Genomic DNA, 18,368 nt, shown 5'->3' with positions numbered 1-18,368 from the left:
TTTTAATACAAACTTTCTTAACAGCACTTGGCATCTATTTATAAAACTGGTTAAGAACTGGGTTCAAATGACTCTAAATTTTAAGAAGGCTTAGAAAAAGCCCACATGATTCCTTTTTAGTATGAACTACCTTACACTGTTAAACCTAATTTAGTGAACAATATTATTGGCCCAAAAGTTTAAACAGGCAATTAATGACTTCATTGGGATGTTTTAAATATGGCTTATCTAAAGCTTGTGTTAATAGTATAAGCAGTTAACAAACACTGGCTATAAACGTAAGTTATTGACAAAGATAATCTCTTAATTATTTCATGGCAGCGGTAATATAATAATAGATCATAAAATATCTCATTACCAAAACTCTTTTTCTAGATGTTGTTCATTTTAAATCTGACATTCTCTTACGGGCACAAACTCCCTTCCCTTCTATTATCAGCAAATTGGGCTTTGGGGGGTAAAGGGAATCAGCAAAACAATTTTATAATTGTTTTGCAAATACCTTCAAAAATAATGACTTAAAAATACGTTTTCTTGATCTTTGTCATATAAAAGCATCAATGCTACCTTCACGACTGATTCAGAAGCTGGGTACATATAACAAAATGTGGTTTCCTTCCCTTTTTAAAAAATTTTACTTATTTATTTTTAGAGATCATAAGGGAGGGAAAGAAATATTGATGGTGGCCTCTCACACATCTGACTGGGGAATCAAACCAGCGACCTTTGTCTCTGAGGGCCAATTCACAACTAACTGAGCCACAATGGTCAGGGTGAAATGTGGTGTCTTTTGGGAGTGCTTATATCCTGCGCCTGTGCTTTTAAACCAATGTTACAGTCTTAATGATATTACACCTACATACCTTAAGAGAATAATAAACAAAGTTCTGTTGTAAGTCAGCATTTTCCTAATAAAATGAAAAGTCCCCTTTTAAGTAAAAAATGTATAGTTTCAAACATATACAAAAAGAGAAAGACTAGTGTAATGAAAGTCTATGTAGCCATCATCCGATTTCAAACATTATTAACATTTTTCAGTTTTAACCTAATAACATTTTAATAATTTTGACTTTAAATAGGTTTCAGAAAGTTGAAATACACCCTTTAATTTACCTCTTTCAATAATCATTGCTTTCATTAAAAAATTCTTTCATTACCTTATTTGTTATGTCTGTTTAAAATGTGCACTTCTATATTTTAATCTTAAAATTTCCCTAATTAAAAGTTTCTATAACTTTATAAGCAAGTCTGAATACTAAAGACTATGACTTAATATAAAAGCACCATCTTCTTATTACGTTAAGAGTAAACAGGGCAAAGACGCTTAATTTTAACAAACTCTATGTATTACTCTCTATCAAATTATATACGCACTAGCTGTTTCCAACGCCATCACCATCTGGAGACCGGGTATAAGTAATCTTGAATTCTATATCAGGTACAAGTTGCATAGCCCTACGATAAAACTTGATGGCTAAAAGAAGAAATAAAGCTAAATTAGCTATAACCACACATTTTTGTCATTTCCTTTGATTACCCTTAACTGTGGTTTAATTGGGTAACTTTCTTTTCAAACAGCCAAATTCCTTTTTTCTACATGCAACAGGTTAGTAAACAAACTTATTTCCAAATCTTACTACTCAGAAACAATCTTTCTTTTTCCTAAAGTTAGTATGTTATAGAAACTTAGGATGTTGCATTTTACTCTCATCTTTTAGCCCTTCACATCTTTTCCCTCAGCTTCTTATGTATTGTCAGAAGTGATCTTATGTGAATGTTTTTTTTTTTTTATTTTGAAAATGCAATTGCCATAGCCCCAACAAAAATAGTCTTAAGCAAATTTTTATTTCCAAAACACAAAGTTAAGGAAAATCAAATGCTTCTTCATGGGTGGAATAAAGAGAAGAGGTTTTTGGAATTTATTCTTCAAATCAGCTTTAGTCCAACTGCCTCTTATTTAGCTAAATAGCCTGTAAAACTTGTTTGTTTTTAAATAAATCTCCTGGCCTGGGAGTTTAGAGTTATAATATTTAATAATGTCTTCCACAGAGATATACCAACAGAACGTGGGGCTGCAGAGGCCAACCTGATGAAGTGAATTCAATTCAATACATTCTGTCATGTTTTTTTTTTTTTTACTCTGGAGAATCACTGCACACTAAGTGGGGATGGGAATCTTATAAACTGAAGACTATGGAGAGATGTTAATTGGACCCTTTTAATATCTCAAAGTAAAAATATCACTAGAAGAACTTGGCAAATAATAGAATAATCCTGAAAATGTTATTTGGGGGGAATATTCAAATGATCCAAGCACAAGAATCTTTCTATGCCCCAATTATTAGCTTTACTATCACAAAATGAAAGCCCAGTTACAAACCTAATACGGTAAACAGTCCCTTCACTTTACTAACGCATTTCTATTAGCTTACTAAAAGTTACAGAGTTAAAAGGTGTTCCTGTACAGGTAACATAAGTAGAAACATATGTTCCTTGATGTATCCTTAACATTCCCCTCCCCAGAAATAATTCCACCTATAAAAAGAGCACAACCTATTTTTCTATAAGTGACAATATTTTTAAGACTTTAATAAAGAAGAATAAATACTAAAACCTAAATGTAAAAAAAGTAATTTTACTCATCCTATCAGTATGATGTTTACCAGCAATATTTTTTTGAAAGAGAAAGGTTATATAGAAATATAATTTTTATTTTTGATATTTGAAGAAGTAATTTCAGATATAGGGAGACCAATGTTCTATACTGAATACAGTCTAGTAAAAAAAAATTTTCTCAGTAACCAAGAGTTGTTATTCAGAAATGTCATGACAATATGATCCAGGGCCCTGAGTTTTTACCTTCATAAAGAGCTCCATTTTGTTCTTCTTCTACTGCTTTTAGGAAGAGTTCTCGAGCCTATAAAAATAATTTAAAATTTTTTTTTTGAAAATCGGCATTAAAAGTGAGTATGAATGGCAGAAGGACAGCTGTTTCAACAACTGGTGTTAATACAATTGAACATCCACAGGCAACACAACAAATTCGATCTGAACCTCACATCTTACATAAAAATTAACTTGAAAATGGATCATGGACTTAAATGTACAAGTTTTTAAACTTTCAGGGAAAAAATGATAAAGAAAATCTTAGAGACCTAGCATCAAGCAAATTCTTATACTTGACTCTAAGAGCATAATCCATAAAGGTTGCTAAATTGGTCCCTGGCCGAGTGGTTCAGCTGGTTGGAGCGCTGTCCCATACACCAAAAAAGGCTGTGGGTTGGCTCCCCTATCAGGGTACATACCTAGGTTGCAGATTCAATCCCTGGTTGGTGTGTGTACAAGAGGCAAGCGATCAATGTTTCTCTCTCACATTGATTTCTAACCCCCATCCCTGGCATTTCTCTCTCACTCTCTTTCTCTCCAAAATCAATAAATATATTGTCAGGTGAGGATTAAAAAAAATAAGTTGATAAATTGGACCTCATCAATATTAAAAACTTGTTATACAAAATGCCCTGTAAAGAAGATGCAAAGACAAACTATAAACTGAGATAAATTATTTATAAACCACATGTTCAACAAAGGACTTGTATTTAGAATACTAAAAACAACAACAACAAAGAAAAACCTCTCAAAACTCAACAGTGAAAACATAAGCAACCTAATTATAAAAGATAAATATTTCAGAGAAAAGATATAAAGATGAAAACAGTACATGGAAAGATATTCAGCATCATTAGGTATTAGGGAAATATAAATTCAAATTACAATGAGGTTTTTCTACAAACCTATCAGAATGGCTAAAATTAAAAAGTAATGACAATACCAAATGTTGGCAAGGATGCAGACACTGGATCATGTACATTTGGCTGAAGGGAACATAAAATGGTCCAGACAGTTGCAAAGAGTTTGGCAGTTTCTTTGAACCAAAGATGCACTTGCCTAGCAATTACACTTTTAGGGTAGAGAAATGAAAACTTATGTTCATGCAAAAACCTGCACACGAATAGTCACAGTAGCTCTATACATAATAGACAAAAACTGAAAACGACCCAAATGTCCTTCAACCGGTGACTAGTTAAAAAAAATTGGGGTATGTCCATAACATGCAATACTACTGAGCAATAAAACAGAACAAATTATTGATACACACAACTCAATCTCAAAAGTATACGATATAATATTTTTTAATATTAATATTAAAATTACAGAAGTGGAGAACAGTTTAGTGGTTAGGAATGGCCAGGGAGGAGGAAAGGAAGAGAGTATGACTGTAAAGGTATAGCAGGAGGGATTGTGGCAACAAAACAGTTTTGTGTCTTGAGCAGCTGAACAGCAGTTACATGAAGCTACACATTAATAAAATTGCACAGATTTACACACACACACACACACACACACACACACACAGAAAAGTGCTTTTAAATCTGGGAGATCTGAATAAGCCCTGTGGATTGTAGCACTGTCTATTTCCTAGGCCTAGAGCTATGTAAAATGTCACCTTCCAGGGAGAATGGAGAGGGGTTCAGGAGACTCCCCTTTACCTGTGAATATGTAATTATTTAAAATTAAAATAAGATACACATGGAAGTTTTGGATTATCGCAACAATGTCAATTATTTAATGGCAAATTGCTTGTAAACAAAAACTTGGATCTGATGGTGCAAAGATGATAGTCTCTATGGAATAGGAGAAGAATAAGATGGTGAGCTGCACCCACTTCATGGGAATAATAGGAAAGAAGTAAACAATTAGACAGCTTTCAAAATTGTTTCAATACGAGCACTTTGACAATTTTCCAGAATAAGAAAATGATTAATGCACCATTATAAATTTGTTCAACTCAAACTATACAACAAAATACTGCATAAGACCTTTGGAAAGATGTTAACACTTGAATAATTTTCTTCCCTTCAGTAATAAATTTAAAGGCATTAATCTTTTAGACACCAAGTGAATCTCAGGGGTCTAAAAGTTACCAAAGATAGCTCCATGAAGATTGTGCTCCTGTAAGAAAGAAGCCCATAAGGAGTAGTGATATCATCCAAAGTACCTAGAAGTAGTAGTGGGATGGATAAACTGGCATACTTGTCAAAGTTTTTTCAAGTACAATGTCAATAATACTTAACTTTTCTTCTTTTGCCATTTCTTGTTTCCCTTTGGTATCTAATGCTTTCAGAAAAGAGCCTCTAGCTTCTGCTCTGCAAGATAAATTCCCAGAGCCTACACCTGGGGCAAGTTCAAACATCCACTGAGCTCGGAACATCTGGAGTTGTGCCTAGGGGAGAAAAGTATTTTAGGGCTCATCAAGAAAGAGTAGCTCAACTTGGGAACAAGTTGTCAATAGGTCCAATATCAATTTCCATATGTATATACCCATTCTAGAACCAGAAATCACTGTCTTTTTAATTACTAGGTTAATAACATTAAACAACTATTCTAAAATAATTTTATGCTTAAAACTTCCAAGACATCATAAAAGTTTGCCTAAAATAAGATAGTCTATACAAGAAAAATCTAACAGTATAGGAAAGCAATTTTTAATTAGAATAAAAAATATAAGCCATCACTTAAGGAATGAACTTAGATGCTTTCAAACATTTGTTTACTTGGAATACACCATCTAGTAGATGTTAAAATTATTACTAAAAATTCTGAACACAAGCCCAAAGTATCTTTTAACAATCCTTCTCTTTTTTAATAAGAAAAAAATTTTTCTAATATATATCATTACATTTTTTTTAACATAGAAAAAGTGAAGTTCCCTATGTGGTGGACTCGGCTGTGCTGCCCAGATCCTCCTTCAGGAATAAAACTCTGAAGAGCCACTGAAAAACAGCCCGCAGCTGGCTGTTTTGGGGTATTGCCTCAGCAAGATCATACCCCCTTCCCAGGTGAATCCTACCCAATGATAAATCCATAAAAGTAACCAGTGACTGAAAAAGCCAGGCTCTTAAAGCTATTCCATCCTCAGAACTTTCACTGAAATAACAAAGTGGTCCACTAAGACCGTACAGCAGCTCAACTCCCCGCAATTCTGCCTTCCTCCCATCCTTTTGAGGTGACAAAACAGATATATACATTAATTGTGGTGTTGATCCCCACAGCACTGCTTAAAACACCTTCTACATCGTACTCTTTGTACTCTTCGACTCCAAGTCTGCTCTCCAGGGAACCCAACTCTAGATTCCTTTCCTTCAATAAGGCCTTTGTCAATAGCATTATGTATATTAGTCCTGGCTTTTTCTTTTAAGGTATATACAAAACACATGTTTTAAAGAACTTCTTCTCTACATTCTGTATACTGCTCTGGTTTTGGTTCCCACCTTCCTACATCTAACACATATACCTCTGGCCTAAACGCTCTTTAGCAGCATTCTTTATGTCTACTAAATGACATATTCCAAATAAATATTATAAAGCTTAAAAATTCAGTAAGATGCACGTAACCAATTACAATGAATATTTTTCTATTTCAACGCACAAAGATTTACCCCATCCTTTTAAATGGCTGCAGGGTATTTCACTGTATGGATGCATCATTACTTAACACAAGTGATGGATATTTAGGTTGCATTCCCATTTTCCGTAAAAACGATGTTATAATAAACATTTTTGTGTGTGTATATTTACTCAATTTCCCCATTATTTCTTTAGGATTAATTTCTTGGAAGTAGAATTGCTGGCTCAAAGGGAATGCATGTTTCTCATTCTGACCCATATTGCTACTCTGCACTCTCAAAAAGTTGTAGCAATGCACACTTCCATGTACACCGACTGCATGATAGTTCTCATAGCCTGGACAGCAGTGGGCATGACTCACCAATCTGACCATTTAGGAAAAAACTAATTGTAAATTTAACTTGTACTTTTAGAGTTATTAATGAGGCTAATTATCTTTTCAAATGTCTAATAGCCACTTATATTATTTTTTTCCATTAGGTGTCCATTCATATCTGTCTAGCTTCTGTTCCTTTTGCTAATTTAGAAGGATATCCTCTCTCTATGTATATACTGAGGCTATCAATCTTCTGCCCATATGTGGTAAATAGTTTTTACAGCCGATTATTTCTCTTTTGACAGATTTATTATATCTTTTGCTATATACAGGTTTTAAACTTTTAGGTGGTCAACTCTGTCAATCTTTTTCTGTGAGGTAATGGGTTTTGAGTCATGCTTAAGCCTAGGTTTGAACACTCTAAACCCATATACATACTAAACTACATAGGAGCAATTACTGATAAATATTTTTACAGAAAAAGAAATTCATAACATAGTTATAATTTAAGTATTCTATAAACCAGTATGAAATGCGGTTAAAGTCAATGTAAATAAACCTATAATTCTTCACAATTATGACCAATTTCTGCTTATGTATGGAAAGCAATGGAATAAGAATTAAATATACAATGAAGAAACATGCCTGCAGATCTGTCTCAGCAGGGCTTTCATTTGCATCATCATCTGCTCTGATAGTATCAGAATGACAATCTTCCTCAGCTTCTTCTGCCTGAGCGGAGGAAAAAAAATCCAAAATAATTAGGATTATGCAAACATCAGCTTCTCTTTGAAATCTACATCTCCTATTCAGCTACTTGCCCAATGAAACATAGTTTCTTCTCTCTAGATACCTTCCTCATGGTAAGTTTAATGATTCCAATCAGAAAAACTGGACACTTTTTTAATACTGTAGAATAAACAACTTCACTGGGCTCTAGTTCAAAATGTTTTGGTAGGGGGTTAAAAAGAACAACTTTGCTTTAGAAAATAACATTTAGTGTGGTATAGAGTTCAGCAAATAGTTTTTGTTTCACAAGTTATTTAAAAGACAAATGTATAACCCTTCTTTTACACACTGGCATGATATTAATACATGAATGACTTTTATCTGTTAATATTTTTAATGTACTAGGAAAGCTTATAAATAAAAGGTATACAATAGTGAATGTTTTTTGTAAACAAGCCCTTCTATTTTGTTTTATAAATTCCAGATTTTTATATATTAAATTAAATTAAAATGGAATAAAGCAGGGCTGGAATTACTGTGCACAGCTTGGAGCTTAATAGAGGTCTCAGGTCAATTTCCTTCCATTTTATCCTTTTGTTCTCAATGTTTGATAAATTAAACTGAACCCTACCTTCCAGTGAAAATGAAATGTTGCCTTGGTTCAGTCTGTTAGGTAACAGACTTATTAGCAAATGGGACCTCCTCAACACTTAATGTGTTAGAAATAAAAATAATAAAACCTATTTAATTTTATTCATTCCAAAGATGGCAAGTTTCACAATTGTTGTAATTTGTTTTCAGAAAAAAAAAATGTTTGTATGAACACATATCTTTGAATACAGCAACCAAATATATACATACTTGCACTATATTGTGCAACATAAATAAACCTTGCTTCCTATCTTATCTCTGGCAACCAGACCTCAAGCAGAGGTGCCTTTAAGACTTGAGCCAGTTAGTATATGGTAAAGTGCTTGGCACACTGTAAAACCTACATCAGCAAAGAAATAATTGAGAGAGGCCAAAACTCGATTTTCTAGAAAATTGGAAAATATAAGCATTGATGTATTGTCAAATACATTTCATTTTCTGAGTCTTTAAGCTGGGAGCTTTCTGTATGTAAGAACATCGCTAATAGGAAAATACACAATAAAGGACTTTGAATTTATAGATCCCATTGAGAAATGTATTTCTCTCTTCTCAAAGAGTCAGCTTTATTATCGTAAACTCTAAGTACAGCTAATTAAGGGGAATCTGAGTTCCTCAGGCTATCCTCTCAGTAACACTCTTATTTCTTGCCTAGTGGTCATACTAAACTGACCTCAAGGCTTCCCCTGCTCTGGTGTATGCTGCTGGAATGCCTGCTGGAATGCCTGCTGGAATGCTTGCTCCTTCTTCCTCACTTGGCTACTGCTTGTCCTTCAAGATTCAGCTCAGTAATCATCCCAGTAGGAAGCATTTTCTGATCCTCTTCATTGCCCTTTTGTTTTCCCATTACACTTGTGCTTGTATCACAGCGCTTAGGCTTATGTTGAAATTATTTTTGTTTCTTTGCTAGAGTTAGTGCATTGGGAACAAAGATCACATCTCATTCACCTCTGCAACCTTAACGGCCAAACACATTGCTTCATTCCTAGCAGGTCTGTGCAAGCCTCAGTTGTCTCATTTCTAAAAAAATGGTGTTGCAGAGCCATGGGAACAAGGAACAGACTGACAGTGACCAGAGGGAAGAGGAGCTGGAGAAGAGGGGAAAGAAGGGGAAAGGTCTAGTCAAGGAACTAGTATAAAGGACCCGAGGATGTGGACAACAGGGTGGGGACTGATTGTGGGAGTTGGGGGTGGGGATGGGAGAAGGGGAGAGCAAAGGGGGAAAAATGGGACAACTGTAATAGGACAATTTAAAAAATAAAGAGACAGTGTTGGTTTTGGTGACCTCTGAGATCCCTTTTCATAAGTGACATTATAGAATTAAATTTACCACAAATCACCCTTACAGGTTTGGTTATACCCAGGGTCTAGCACTATGCCAGGCTGATAATAGGTGCTCAAAAAATTGGTTGAATTAACAAATAAAATTCCATGTGAATATATAATAAATAGCTCAAGAATGAGAGGAAACTGGAAACGTATAATACAGATAGCACCTTTCTTCTTCCCTGAGCTCCTGTGTTATTAGAGTTCTAATCCATTATTACTTTGATTTTGATACTGACAAAAACAAGAAACTATCAAATTTGGGGTTTTATTACATTTTTACTACATTAGTTGAAATAAGCAGATCCTTAGCTGTTGCTCAGAGAATTTCATTTTATTTTTCCTAATCGAGTTTGACCTAAACCTCGCCTTTCACTTTAACAGCTCATGTCTTTATCATTTTACTCCTGTTTTACACATGGGATTAATGAGATACAAAAAATTCAGTGCTTAATCCTGGTCAGAGAAGTACTCCTGAAAGTTTAGGGACTCAGTCAATTACTGCTGTTTTAATCCTCCTGTTTAATAAAATAAATTCAATCAGTCATTCATTTATTCAATAAATATATGATTGTCTACTGTAAGCTCATTAGTTTGGTATCATTTCACCCTTGATTCATGCAACCCAGGAGATGAATTTCTTGGATGGACAATTTATTCAAAGCCAAAGAAAGGAAGGCAGCACAGGGCAGAGACTACATATTCCAGCTTGCAACAGTCCTATGGAATTTGCATTGTCAGTTTCTGGAGCTTTGCTCAGTCTCTCCATTTCGACCGCACTGACACTTCCCAGGCCCTCACTGGTGTGAGGCGAGACAATCGTTCTGACCCCACGCGGCCAGAATCGTCTGCCGACATCCTATCCAGGGCACAGCCTCGTCACGGGGCAGGGGCGTCCTCAACCCAGGCCTCTTCGTACGCGAGGCTTTCCAGAGGGGGAGCAATCAACAAGTGTCTCGGCTTGCCAAGGCTCCCTCCCGATTTCAGATGCTGCGATGGCTCACCTCACTCTATGCTCACTGCTCCTGATAAAATCCCTCGAGAGGAGCCAGATTGGTTCAACGTCCTCAGCGAGCCGAGAAGAGGCATTTTTCTCGGCCGTCCTGCAAACCAACCACTCTCTTAACATCGACACGCCGAAGAGTGGTCAGGACTGGCATCCCCTCCACTCCCTCTCGGGCCAGAGGTCCCATAATAGGTAGCGGCTGTGCAGCTCCCACTCCCCCCCAGCCCCTTCACGCTCCCTCGGGGTTCCTTCCCTCAGGCCTGCCCCCGCCACCCCGCGCTGCCCCGCACCCCCGCCTCGCAGAACCCCCCTTCCCCCTCCTCAGGTTACCATGCTGGCGGGCCGCGGTCGAAGGGCTCTCCGCGCCCCCTCTGCACCGTCCCCCTGAGGAGGTGTGCTGGGTGTCCGGGTGTCTACTCCTCTCTGTCTGCTGCAGGGGGGCTTAGCAGAGTTCTCGGTCGGAGAAGCGCACCAGGCAGCGACAGTAACTGCGGGCCCGGCGTACGGCAGCCATCTTCACGGGACAGGGGGCCAGATCGGGGCGCGCAGGAGCCGCGGCCGGGGAGACCAGGACCGGAGGAACACCCGTTGCCAAAGGAGGCCGAAGGCTGGGCGAGAAACAGACGCTGAAGATCCCCACACGCCGCTGCAGAGCTAACCCCTCTGCTGCGGAAACCTCCGCCGGCGCACGGATCATGCGCAGTTCCCTGCTGCCTCCTGCGAGTGCGCTGCAAAACTGGTTTGATGGCCGGGCGCCTGCCGCCTAGTGGAGGACCAGGGGGCGTGGCCAACTGTGTGCCCGAGGCCAAACTGGGCGTGAGGTCACCAATTCGCGGAACCCCCAACTTGACCCACCTAGTGTGCTCAGTGAACACGTATGCAAACTTGAAAAATGTAACTCAACGTAAGGTTGAGACCCTGTAGCAAGAAGCCCTAAAGAGCATCAAACTGGGCACTCAGCCGTTACTATACGGCCAGTGGCCTCCCTGGCTGGAGTCGCACTCCAGGAATGCGGAGAAACTGAAACTCCACTACATCACAGGATGTTTTAACGACGAAACTTTTTATTGGTATTCATTTTCATGTATTGATTTGAGAGAGGGAGAAACATCAATTTGTTGTTTCACTTATTTATGCATTCTTTGGTGTCTTCTACGTGCTGCGACAGATCAACCTGCAACCTTGGCATAGCGGGAGGATGCTCTAACCAACTGAACCACCCCGCCAGGCCCAGGACTAAACTTTTTAAAGGCAGGGGTTTAGACGTTGAGAAAAAGAGCGTTTAGGGGGGCGGCAGGGAGTAAGTAAACTCAGCCACCACAAGGAAGGTCTCATTACAGGTCCCATCATGCAACGGGAGAAGGACGTGCAGGTTCCAATGTCTTGAAACCCGAGCCTTGCCCGGCCAGCGTGCGCGAGACATTCTAGGATTTGTAGTCCGCTGTTCCCTACAGAGCACCGGAACTTACACATGGTACTCCTCCCACCTTTTAAAGAGCAAACACCTATTTCACTTCCACAGGCACTGTTATTTATCAAGCGATATATTATTTTCACACATTTTACATTGTTTAAAATACAAAATGTTCCATGCTCTTTGAAACCCTACAGTCTTTCATAGCCTCTTATCTTCATTCAGTAATAATTTAGAGTTTCTAGTTTCTTTTAGGTACCAGGTACTAATAGTTATCCGGATTCCAAAACTACTTTCAAGGAGTTCAGAGAGTTTAAATCTCTTATTCTGGAGATGTTAGACCCTTGGGCAGAAAAATAGAGGCAAGGGGGGGGAGGTGGGGGGAGAATGGTGAGCTCCAATATGGAAGCCCAACTGCTGTCTTAATATTGGGATCTTCTCTTCAGGTGGGTGGTTTTAGTTGCACCTTAAATCAGCTACCTATAAAATGTATCTTCATGTTTAACGGAGGCTAAAAATTTAATAGTTTTTACAGTATGGTACTGGCATAAGAACAGACATATAGATCAATGGAACAGAATAGAGAGTCCAGAAATAAACCCAGGCCTCTATGGTCAACTAATCTTTGATAAAGGAGGAAGGAACATAAAATGGAGTGAGAAGAGCCTCTTTAACAAATGGTGCTGGGAGAACTGGATAGGGACCTGCAAAAAACTGAAACTAGACCACCAACTTACACCACACACAAGAATAAACTCAAGATGGATCAAAGACTTAAATGTAAGCCGTGACACCATAAAAGTCCTAGAGGAAAACATAGGCAAGAAAATATCAGACATCTCACATAACAATCTCTTCACGGATACATCTCCTAAAGCAAGAGAAATAAAGGAAAAAATAAATAAATGGGATTACATCAAACTGAAGAGTTTCTGCTCAGCAAAAGAAAACATCAGCAAGATGAAAAAGAAACCAACCATATGGGAAAACATATTTGCCAATGACATCACAGACAGGGGACTGATTTCCAAAATATATAAAGAGCTGATACGACTCAACATCAAGAAAACAAACAACCCAATTAAAAAATGGGCAAAGGACCTGAACAAACACTTCTCCGAAGAGGACATACAGAAGGTCCATAGACACATGAAAAAATGCTCAACATCATTAGCCATCAGGGAGATGCAAATAAAAACCACAATGAGATACCATTTTACACCAGTCAGAATGGCCATCATCAACAAATCAACAAGCAACAAGTGCTGGTGAGGATGTGGAGAAACGGGAACCCTACTGCACTGTTGGTGGGAATGCAGACTGGTGCAGCCACTATGGAGAACAGTATGGAATTACCTCGAAAGATTAAAAATGGAACTGCCTTTTGAACCAGCGATCCCACTACTAGGATTATACCCGAAGAATTTTGAAACACCAATTCAAAAGAACTTATGCACTCCTATGTTCATTGCAACACTGTTTACAATAGCTAAGTGCTGGAAACAACCTAAGTGCCCATCTGTAGATGAGTGGATCAAAAAACTGTGGTACATTTACACAATGGAATACTATGTAGCAGAAAGAAAGAAGGAACTCCTGCCATTTGCAACAACATGGATGGAACTAGAGAGAATTATGCTTAGTGAAATAAGCCAGGCAAAGAAAGAAAAATACCATATGATATCACCTAATACAGGAAACTAAAGAACAACACAAACAAAGGAACTAAATAGAACAAAGAGCAGAATAGCAGTCAATAGGGGGGAGGGGAGAGGGAGAGAAGGGGGATAAGTAAGGGAAGGGTTTAATTAAAGAGCCTGTATAAAAGACTCATGGACATGGACAACAGGGAGGGATATGATTGTGGGAGAGGGGGTGGGTTGGGTGGGGGAGAGAAATTAGGGGAAAAGGGGACAACTGTAATTGAAAAACCAAAATAAAAAAAAAGAAAAAAAATTTAATAGTTTTTAATTTCTAAAAGAGACACTAGTAGGGCTTAGGTCTTCTAAGGATGATTTTCCTCCCAATGATCTCTTTAAAGGGAGTTTGAGAGACTCAGTCAAGATGGTGGTGTAGGCAGACATGGCTCACCCCTTTGCACAACCACATCAAAATTACAACTAAAATACAGAACAACCCTCAGCCTGAACCGTCAGAAATCGAGTTGAATGGAAGTCTGACAACAATGAAATTAAAGAAACCACATCTATATAGACGGATAGGAGGGGCGCAGATGTGAAATGGGCTGGTCCCTCACCCACGTGTGATGGGTAAAAATTTGGGAGGGATATGTCAGGAGTGAGGAGTCCCAGCTCCACACCAGGCTCCAGCAGCCCAGGGTTCCAGTGCCAGGAAGGTAGGTCCCCACAACTTCTGGCTGCGAAAACCAGTGGGGATTGAGTTGGTGGAAGAAACTGCTGGAGCCCCAAGCAGTTCATCTTAAAGAACCCACACATGGACTCAGCTACTCAGATTCATTCCCTCTGGGGTGGCAGCTTGAAAGGCAATGGTGGAATACAGGGAGGAACTAAAGTGTCTGGCATTAAGGCAAGCAGAGGCTATTGTTTCTTTTTTAAACCCTCCCCACAGAGCTGGCCAGCTGGTGCCATATCTGAGACTCCATCAACGTGGCTGTTTGACTTGCCTTGGAGAGCCCCCGAGGCTCCACCCCCACCCAATTTAAGGGCCCACCTAAGCTTCTTTTCAATATGAATGGCTGGTCTTATAATAGCCTCACAACTTCCTAAATCCTATCAAATAAGCAACAGCTAGCCTCAGTGAGCTCAAAGGCTGGCACTAGCAGTAGCCAGCCTAGATTCACAGCTTGGCTTCACCTGGGACTCTCCAAGCCCAGCACAAGTAGCAGCCATCTCAGATTGTTTTATAGCTCAGCCAGCTTCAGGAAAAACACAGGTGGGGACTGTCCTTGGCCTGTACCACCAGAGAAATTGCAGAGCCAGCGCACCCAGAGGACAGCTACAGACCACTTTGAAGCACCACCACCCTGCCCCTGCACAGCAGATCTTCTATCAAAGGTGGAGGTTGGTGGTCAGTGGTCACAACCAGTCCTTGCCACTGACTGGCCTTGGTAAATCCCTCCCATTGATCTGCCAACAACAACCAAGTCTCAGCTATAAAAGGAGGGTGTACTCAGCCCATATAAAGGGTGTACCTTGAGTATTCAGCCTGGGTGATAGGGGAGACTGTGCCACTGGACCCTACAGGACACATGCTACATTAGACCATACTACTAAGACAGGAAAACTCTGATTCCAAAAAACCTCCGCTGCCTTGCGGCATACCTCTTCAGGGGAAAGGCTAAGGGAGTAAACCCCGACAGAAAATCCGGAGCCGGAGTCCCTAAGGCGGTTTGACGTTGTAGTCAACACCGGCAACTCCTGCGGCGCACCTGAAGCCAAGCTGTATTGACTCCGTCTTTCCCTTGGATCCTTCAGCTGCGAAGAGAGGGGGGGTCTGCTGCATGGGCAACAGCAGACCCTCCATATCACCCTGCCCAGGCTCTGTAGCTTCAGCTTCACTGGAGAGGACACTCCAGCGTCATCGCAAGATGTCGATTCAACACGGGAGGGGACAGATACCATGTCACTCCCGAGTCGGACTGCACAGCCATTCTCGGCGGTGCAGATAGACTCTTAAGAAGCTACACCATCGTCTCTCAAGACGGACGGCTGCCGACGACGACTAAGACACAGAGTCAAAGCAGCTCTACCTAATACACAGAAACAAACACAGGGAAAGCCACCAAATTGAGGAGGCAAAGAAATATGGCCCAAATGAAAGAACAGAACAAAACCCCAGAAAAAGAACTAAACAAAATAAAGATAGCCAACCTATCAGATGAAGAGTTCAAAACACTGGTAATCAGGATGCTTAGAGAAATTATTGAGTACAGCCACAAAATGAAGAAGTGAAGGCTACACAAAGTGAAATAAAGAAAAATATACAGGGAACCCACAGTGAGGGAGTGAAAGGAAGGAAGCCAGGATTCCAATCAATGATTTGGAACATAAGGAAGAAATAAACATTCACCTGGAACAGAAAGAAGAAACAAGAATTGAAAAAAATAAGGAGAGGCCTAGGAACCTCTGGAACAACTTTAAAGGTGTCAACATCCAAATCATAGGGGTGCTAGAAGGAGAAGAGGAAGAGCAAGAAATTGAAAATATATTTGAAAAAATAATGAAGGAAACTTCTCAAATTTGATGAAGGAAATAGAAATACAAATCCAGGAAGTACAGCATCCCAAACAAGTTGTATCCAAAGAGAACCACACCAAGACACATCATAATTAAAATGCCAAAGGTCAAAGATAAAGAGAGAATCTTAAGACACAAGAGAAGATAGTTATCCACCAAGGAATTCCAATAAGACTGTCAGATGATTTCTCAAAAGAAACTTTGTAAGCAAGAAGAGACTGGCAAGAAGTATTCAAAGTGATGAAAAGCAAGGACCTACAACCTAGATTACTCTATCCAACAAAGCTATCATTTATAACTGAAGGGCAGAGAAAGTGCTTCCCAGACAACAAGGTAAAGCTAAAGAAGTTCGTCATCACTAAGCCATTATTATATGAAATGTTAAAGGGACTTATTTAAGAAAAATAAGATTAAAACTATGAACATGAAAATGACAACAAACTCACAACTATCAACAATTGAATCTAAAAAATAAAAACAAAAACAAATAAAAGCAAACAACTAGAACAAGGACAGAATCCTACATATGGGGATTATTTGGAGGGTTATCAGCTGGGAGGAGGAAGAGGGAGAAAAGGGGAAATGATGCAGGGATCAAGAAGCATAATTGGTAGGAACAAAACAGACAGGGGATGTCAAGAATAGTATAGGAAAGGGTGAAGTCAAAGAATTTATAAGCCCGACCCAAGGACATTAACTAAGAGGGGAGGGATTGCTGGAGGGAACAGGAGTACCAGGTGGAGGGGGGCAAAGGGAAAGAAATTGGAACAACTATATATACTTGAAAAAATAAAAGGCTTTTAAACTTTAAATCTGGCGGAAAGGTTAGATGTAAAAAATTATAATAGAAGAAAATTATATGTGACTCATGATAACAAAAGATCAATTTTGCAAGTAAAAAATGAGGTATTGAAATATTTCAGAACTATATTTCATTAACTGTGTTGAATGATAAGTTGAGATATCTTGGTCAATTAGCAGATATGACTTCTATTTTTCTAGCAAATGAACAATAAAGTTTAATAAAGTAATAATTAGTATTTGTAATGATAAGCACATATTTTATTAAAACTCTGTTAGGTTTCATAGCTACTAATTTTCTACATTAAATCAGTATCCACTAGACCTCTTTACAAGGTTGTATTCGCTCATATTATATTGACAGGGTTGTAATTTTCCCTGAGGCTAGAACTATGGACTTCGCCATTAACTGGCCCAGGACCCTTGGTACACCAAGATAGTCCCTTTATTCTAGGTAGACTTGCCTGGACAGCTGAATCTGACTAGAACTGATAATTTTAGATACTTTAAAAATCATTTTTCATGGGAGTAGCATAAAATTTGTTAGGTGCCTCTTATTTTCCTATCATTTAATTGATAACAATTTTTCAATTTTCATTTGCCATATGGCTTGTGTGTAGTACAGGTAAACACAAAGGTAGATAAATGTTATATATTTGCCAAGTGCCCCAATGACCCTTTCACATTTAGGACAGGAACTCTAAGAAAGCTTGACTCACTTGGGTCTTGTAGGTTTCTTCAACAGGAGCAAGAGGAGAGGGATTCAGACCTCTTTTACACTCTTTGGGAAAAAACAATGTGTCTTCAGTTCTTAGAACTGAAAAATAAAAAGAGTGAGAGAAACTGATACAGTAATGAGCTGCGGAATTTAAACACAGAAAAAGATGCACGGTGTGTAAAAGGTTACTGCTTTATTAATTACAATTGTGTTGCTTAGGGCAATTGTAGTTCTCCTGACTGGCGCCAGAAATCTAGGGATAGGGCCCAGCAACGTCTTAATAAATCCTCCAGGTGATTCTGATGCCTCCAAATAATGTTACAGAACAATTGGCTTGTGGTAATTATGTAAATTTAAAGTGAGGACCTTGAAGCATTTCTTTTTTCATAGCGCTTCAGAGCCAGTCCTTACATGGGTGATTTAAGGTTCGTAATATCTACAATACAAGTGAATGTGTTTAAAAATTGTTGTGTTAGATTTCATATCTACAACTGTTTCGTATCTACAACGCAGTCTGTTTCCCACCTGGATAACAATCCAGTCTGTCAGACTAAAGTTGCTAATATAAAACCTCTTAAAGTTCACATGAATGCTAACAGGCAATCAGTTGCGTTTTTATTTTAAACATCTTTTATTGTAGTAAAATATATATAACACAGTTTGCCATCTTAACCATTTCGAGTGTACACTTCAGTGGCGTTGATCTCCTTCGCAATATCTTACAACCT

At 38.8% G+C, this 18,368-nt stretch overlaps 1 protein-coding gene across 2 annotated transcripts in view; it reads right to left on the bottom strand.

The window, feature by feature from the left end:
- Positions 1–11,215, bottom strand: part of FBXO9 (F-box protein 9) — a 31,388-nt gene extending 20,173 nt beyond the window's left edge. The window contains exons 1-6 of one of the 2 annotated variants that reach the window (XM_090282593.1): positions 10,821–11,215; positions 10,489–10,587; positions 7,427–7,513; positions 5,134–5,281; positions 2,860–2,919; positions 1,375–1,474 (exon numbers count right to left, since the gene is read on the bottom strand). In XM_090282593.1, coding sequence (XP_090138719.1) covers positions 1,375–1,474; positions 2,860–2,919; positions 5,134–5,269 — 296 coding nt within the window. In that variant the 5' untranslated portion in view covers positions 5,270–5,281; positions 7,427–7,513; positions 10,489–10,587; positions 10,821–11,215. The remainder of the gene's footprint in view (positions 1–1,374; positions 1,475–2,859; positions 2,920–5,133; positions 5,282–7,426; positions 7,514–10,488; positions 10,588–10,820) is intronic. The other variant, XM_090282592.1, reaches the window with a different exon arrangement.
- Between the last annotated feature and the right edge of the window lie 7,153 nt (positions 11,216–18,368).

The sequence above is a fragment of the Furipterus horrens genome, unplaced genomic scaffold (assembly GCF_987537825.1).
Source record: "Furipterus horrens unplaced genomic scaffold, mFurHor1.1.pri manual_scaffold_6, whole genome shotgun sequence".
Classification (NCBI taxonomy): domain Eukaryota; kingdom Metazoa; phylum Chordata; class Mammalia; order Chiroptera; family Furipteridae; genus Furipterus; species Furipterus horrens.
This window is presented reverse-complemented; position numbering and strand designations above follow the sequence as displayed.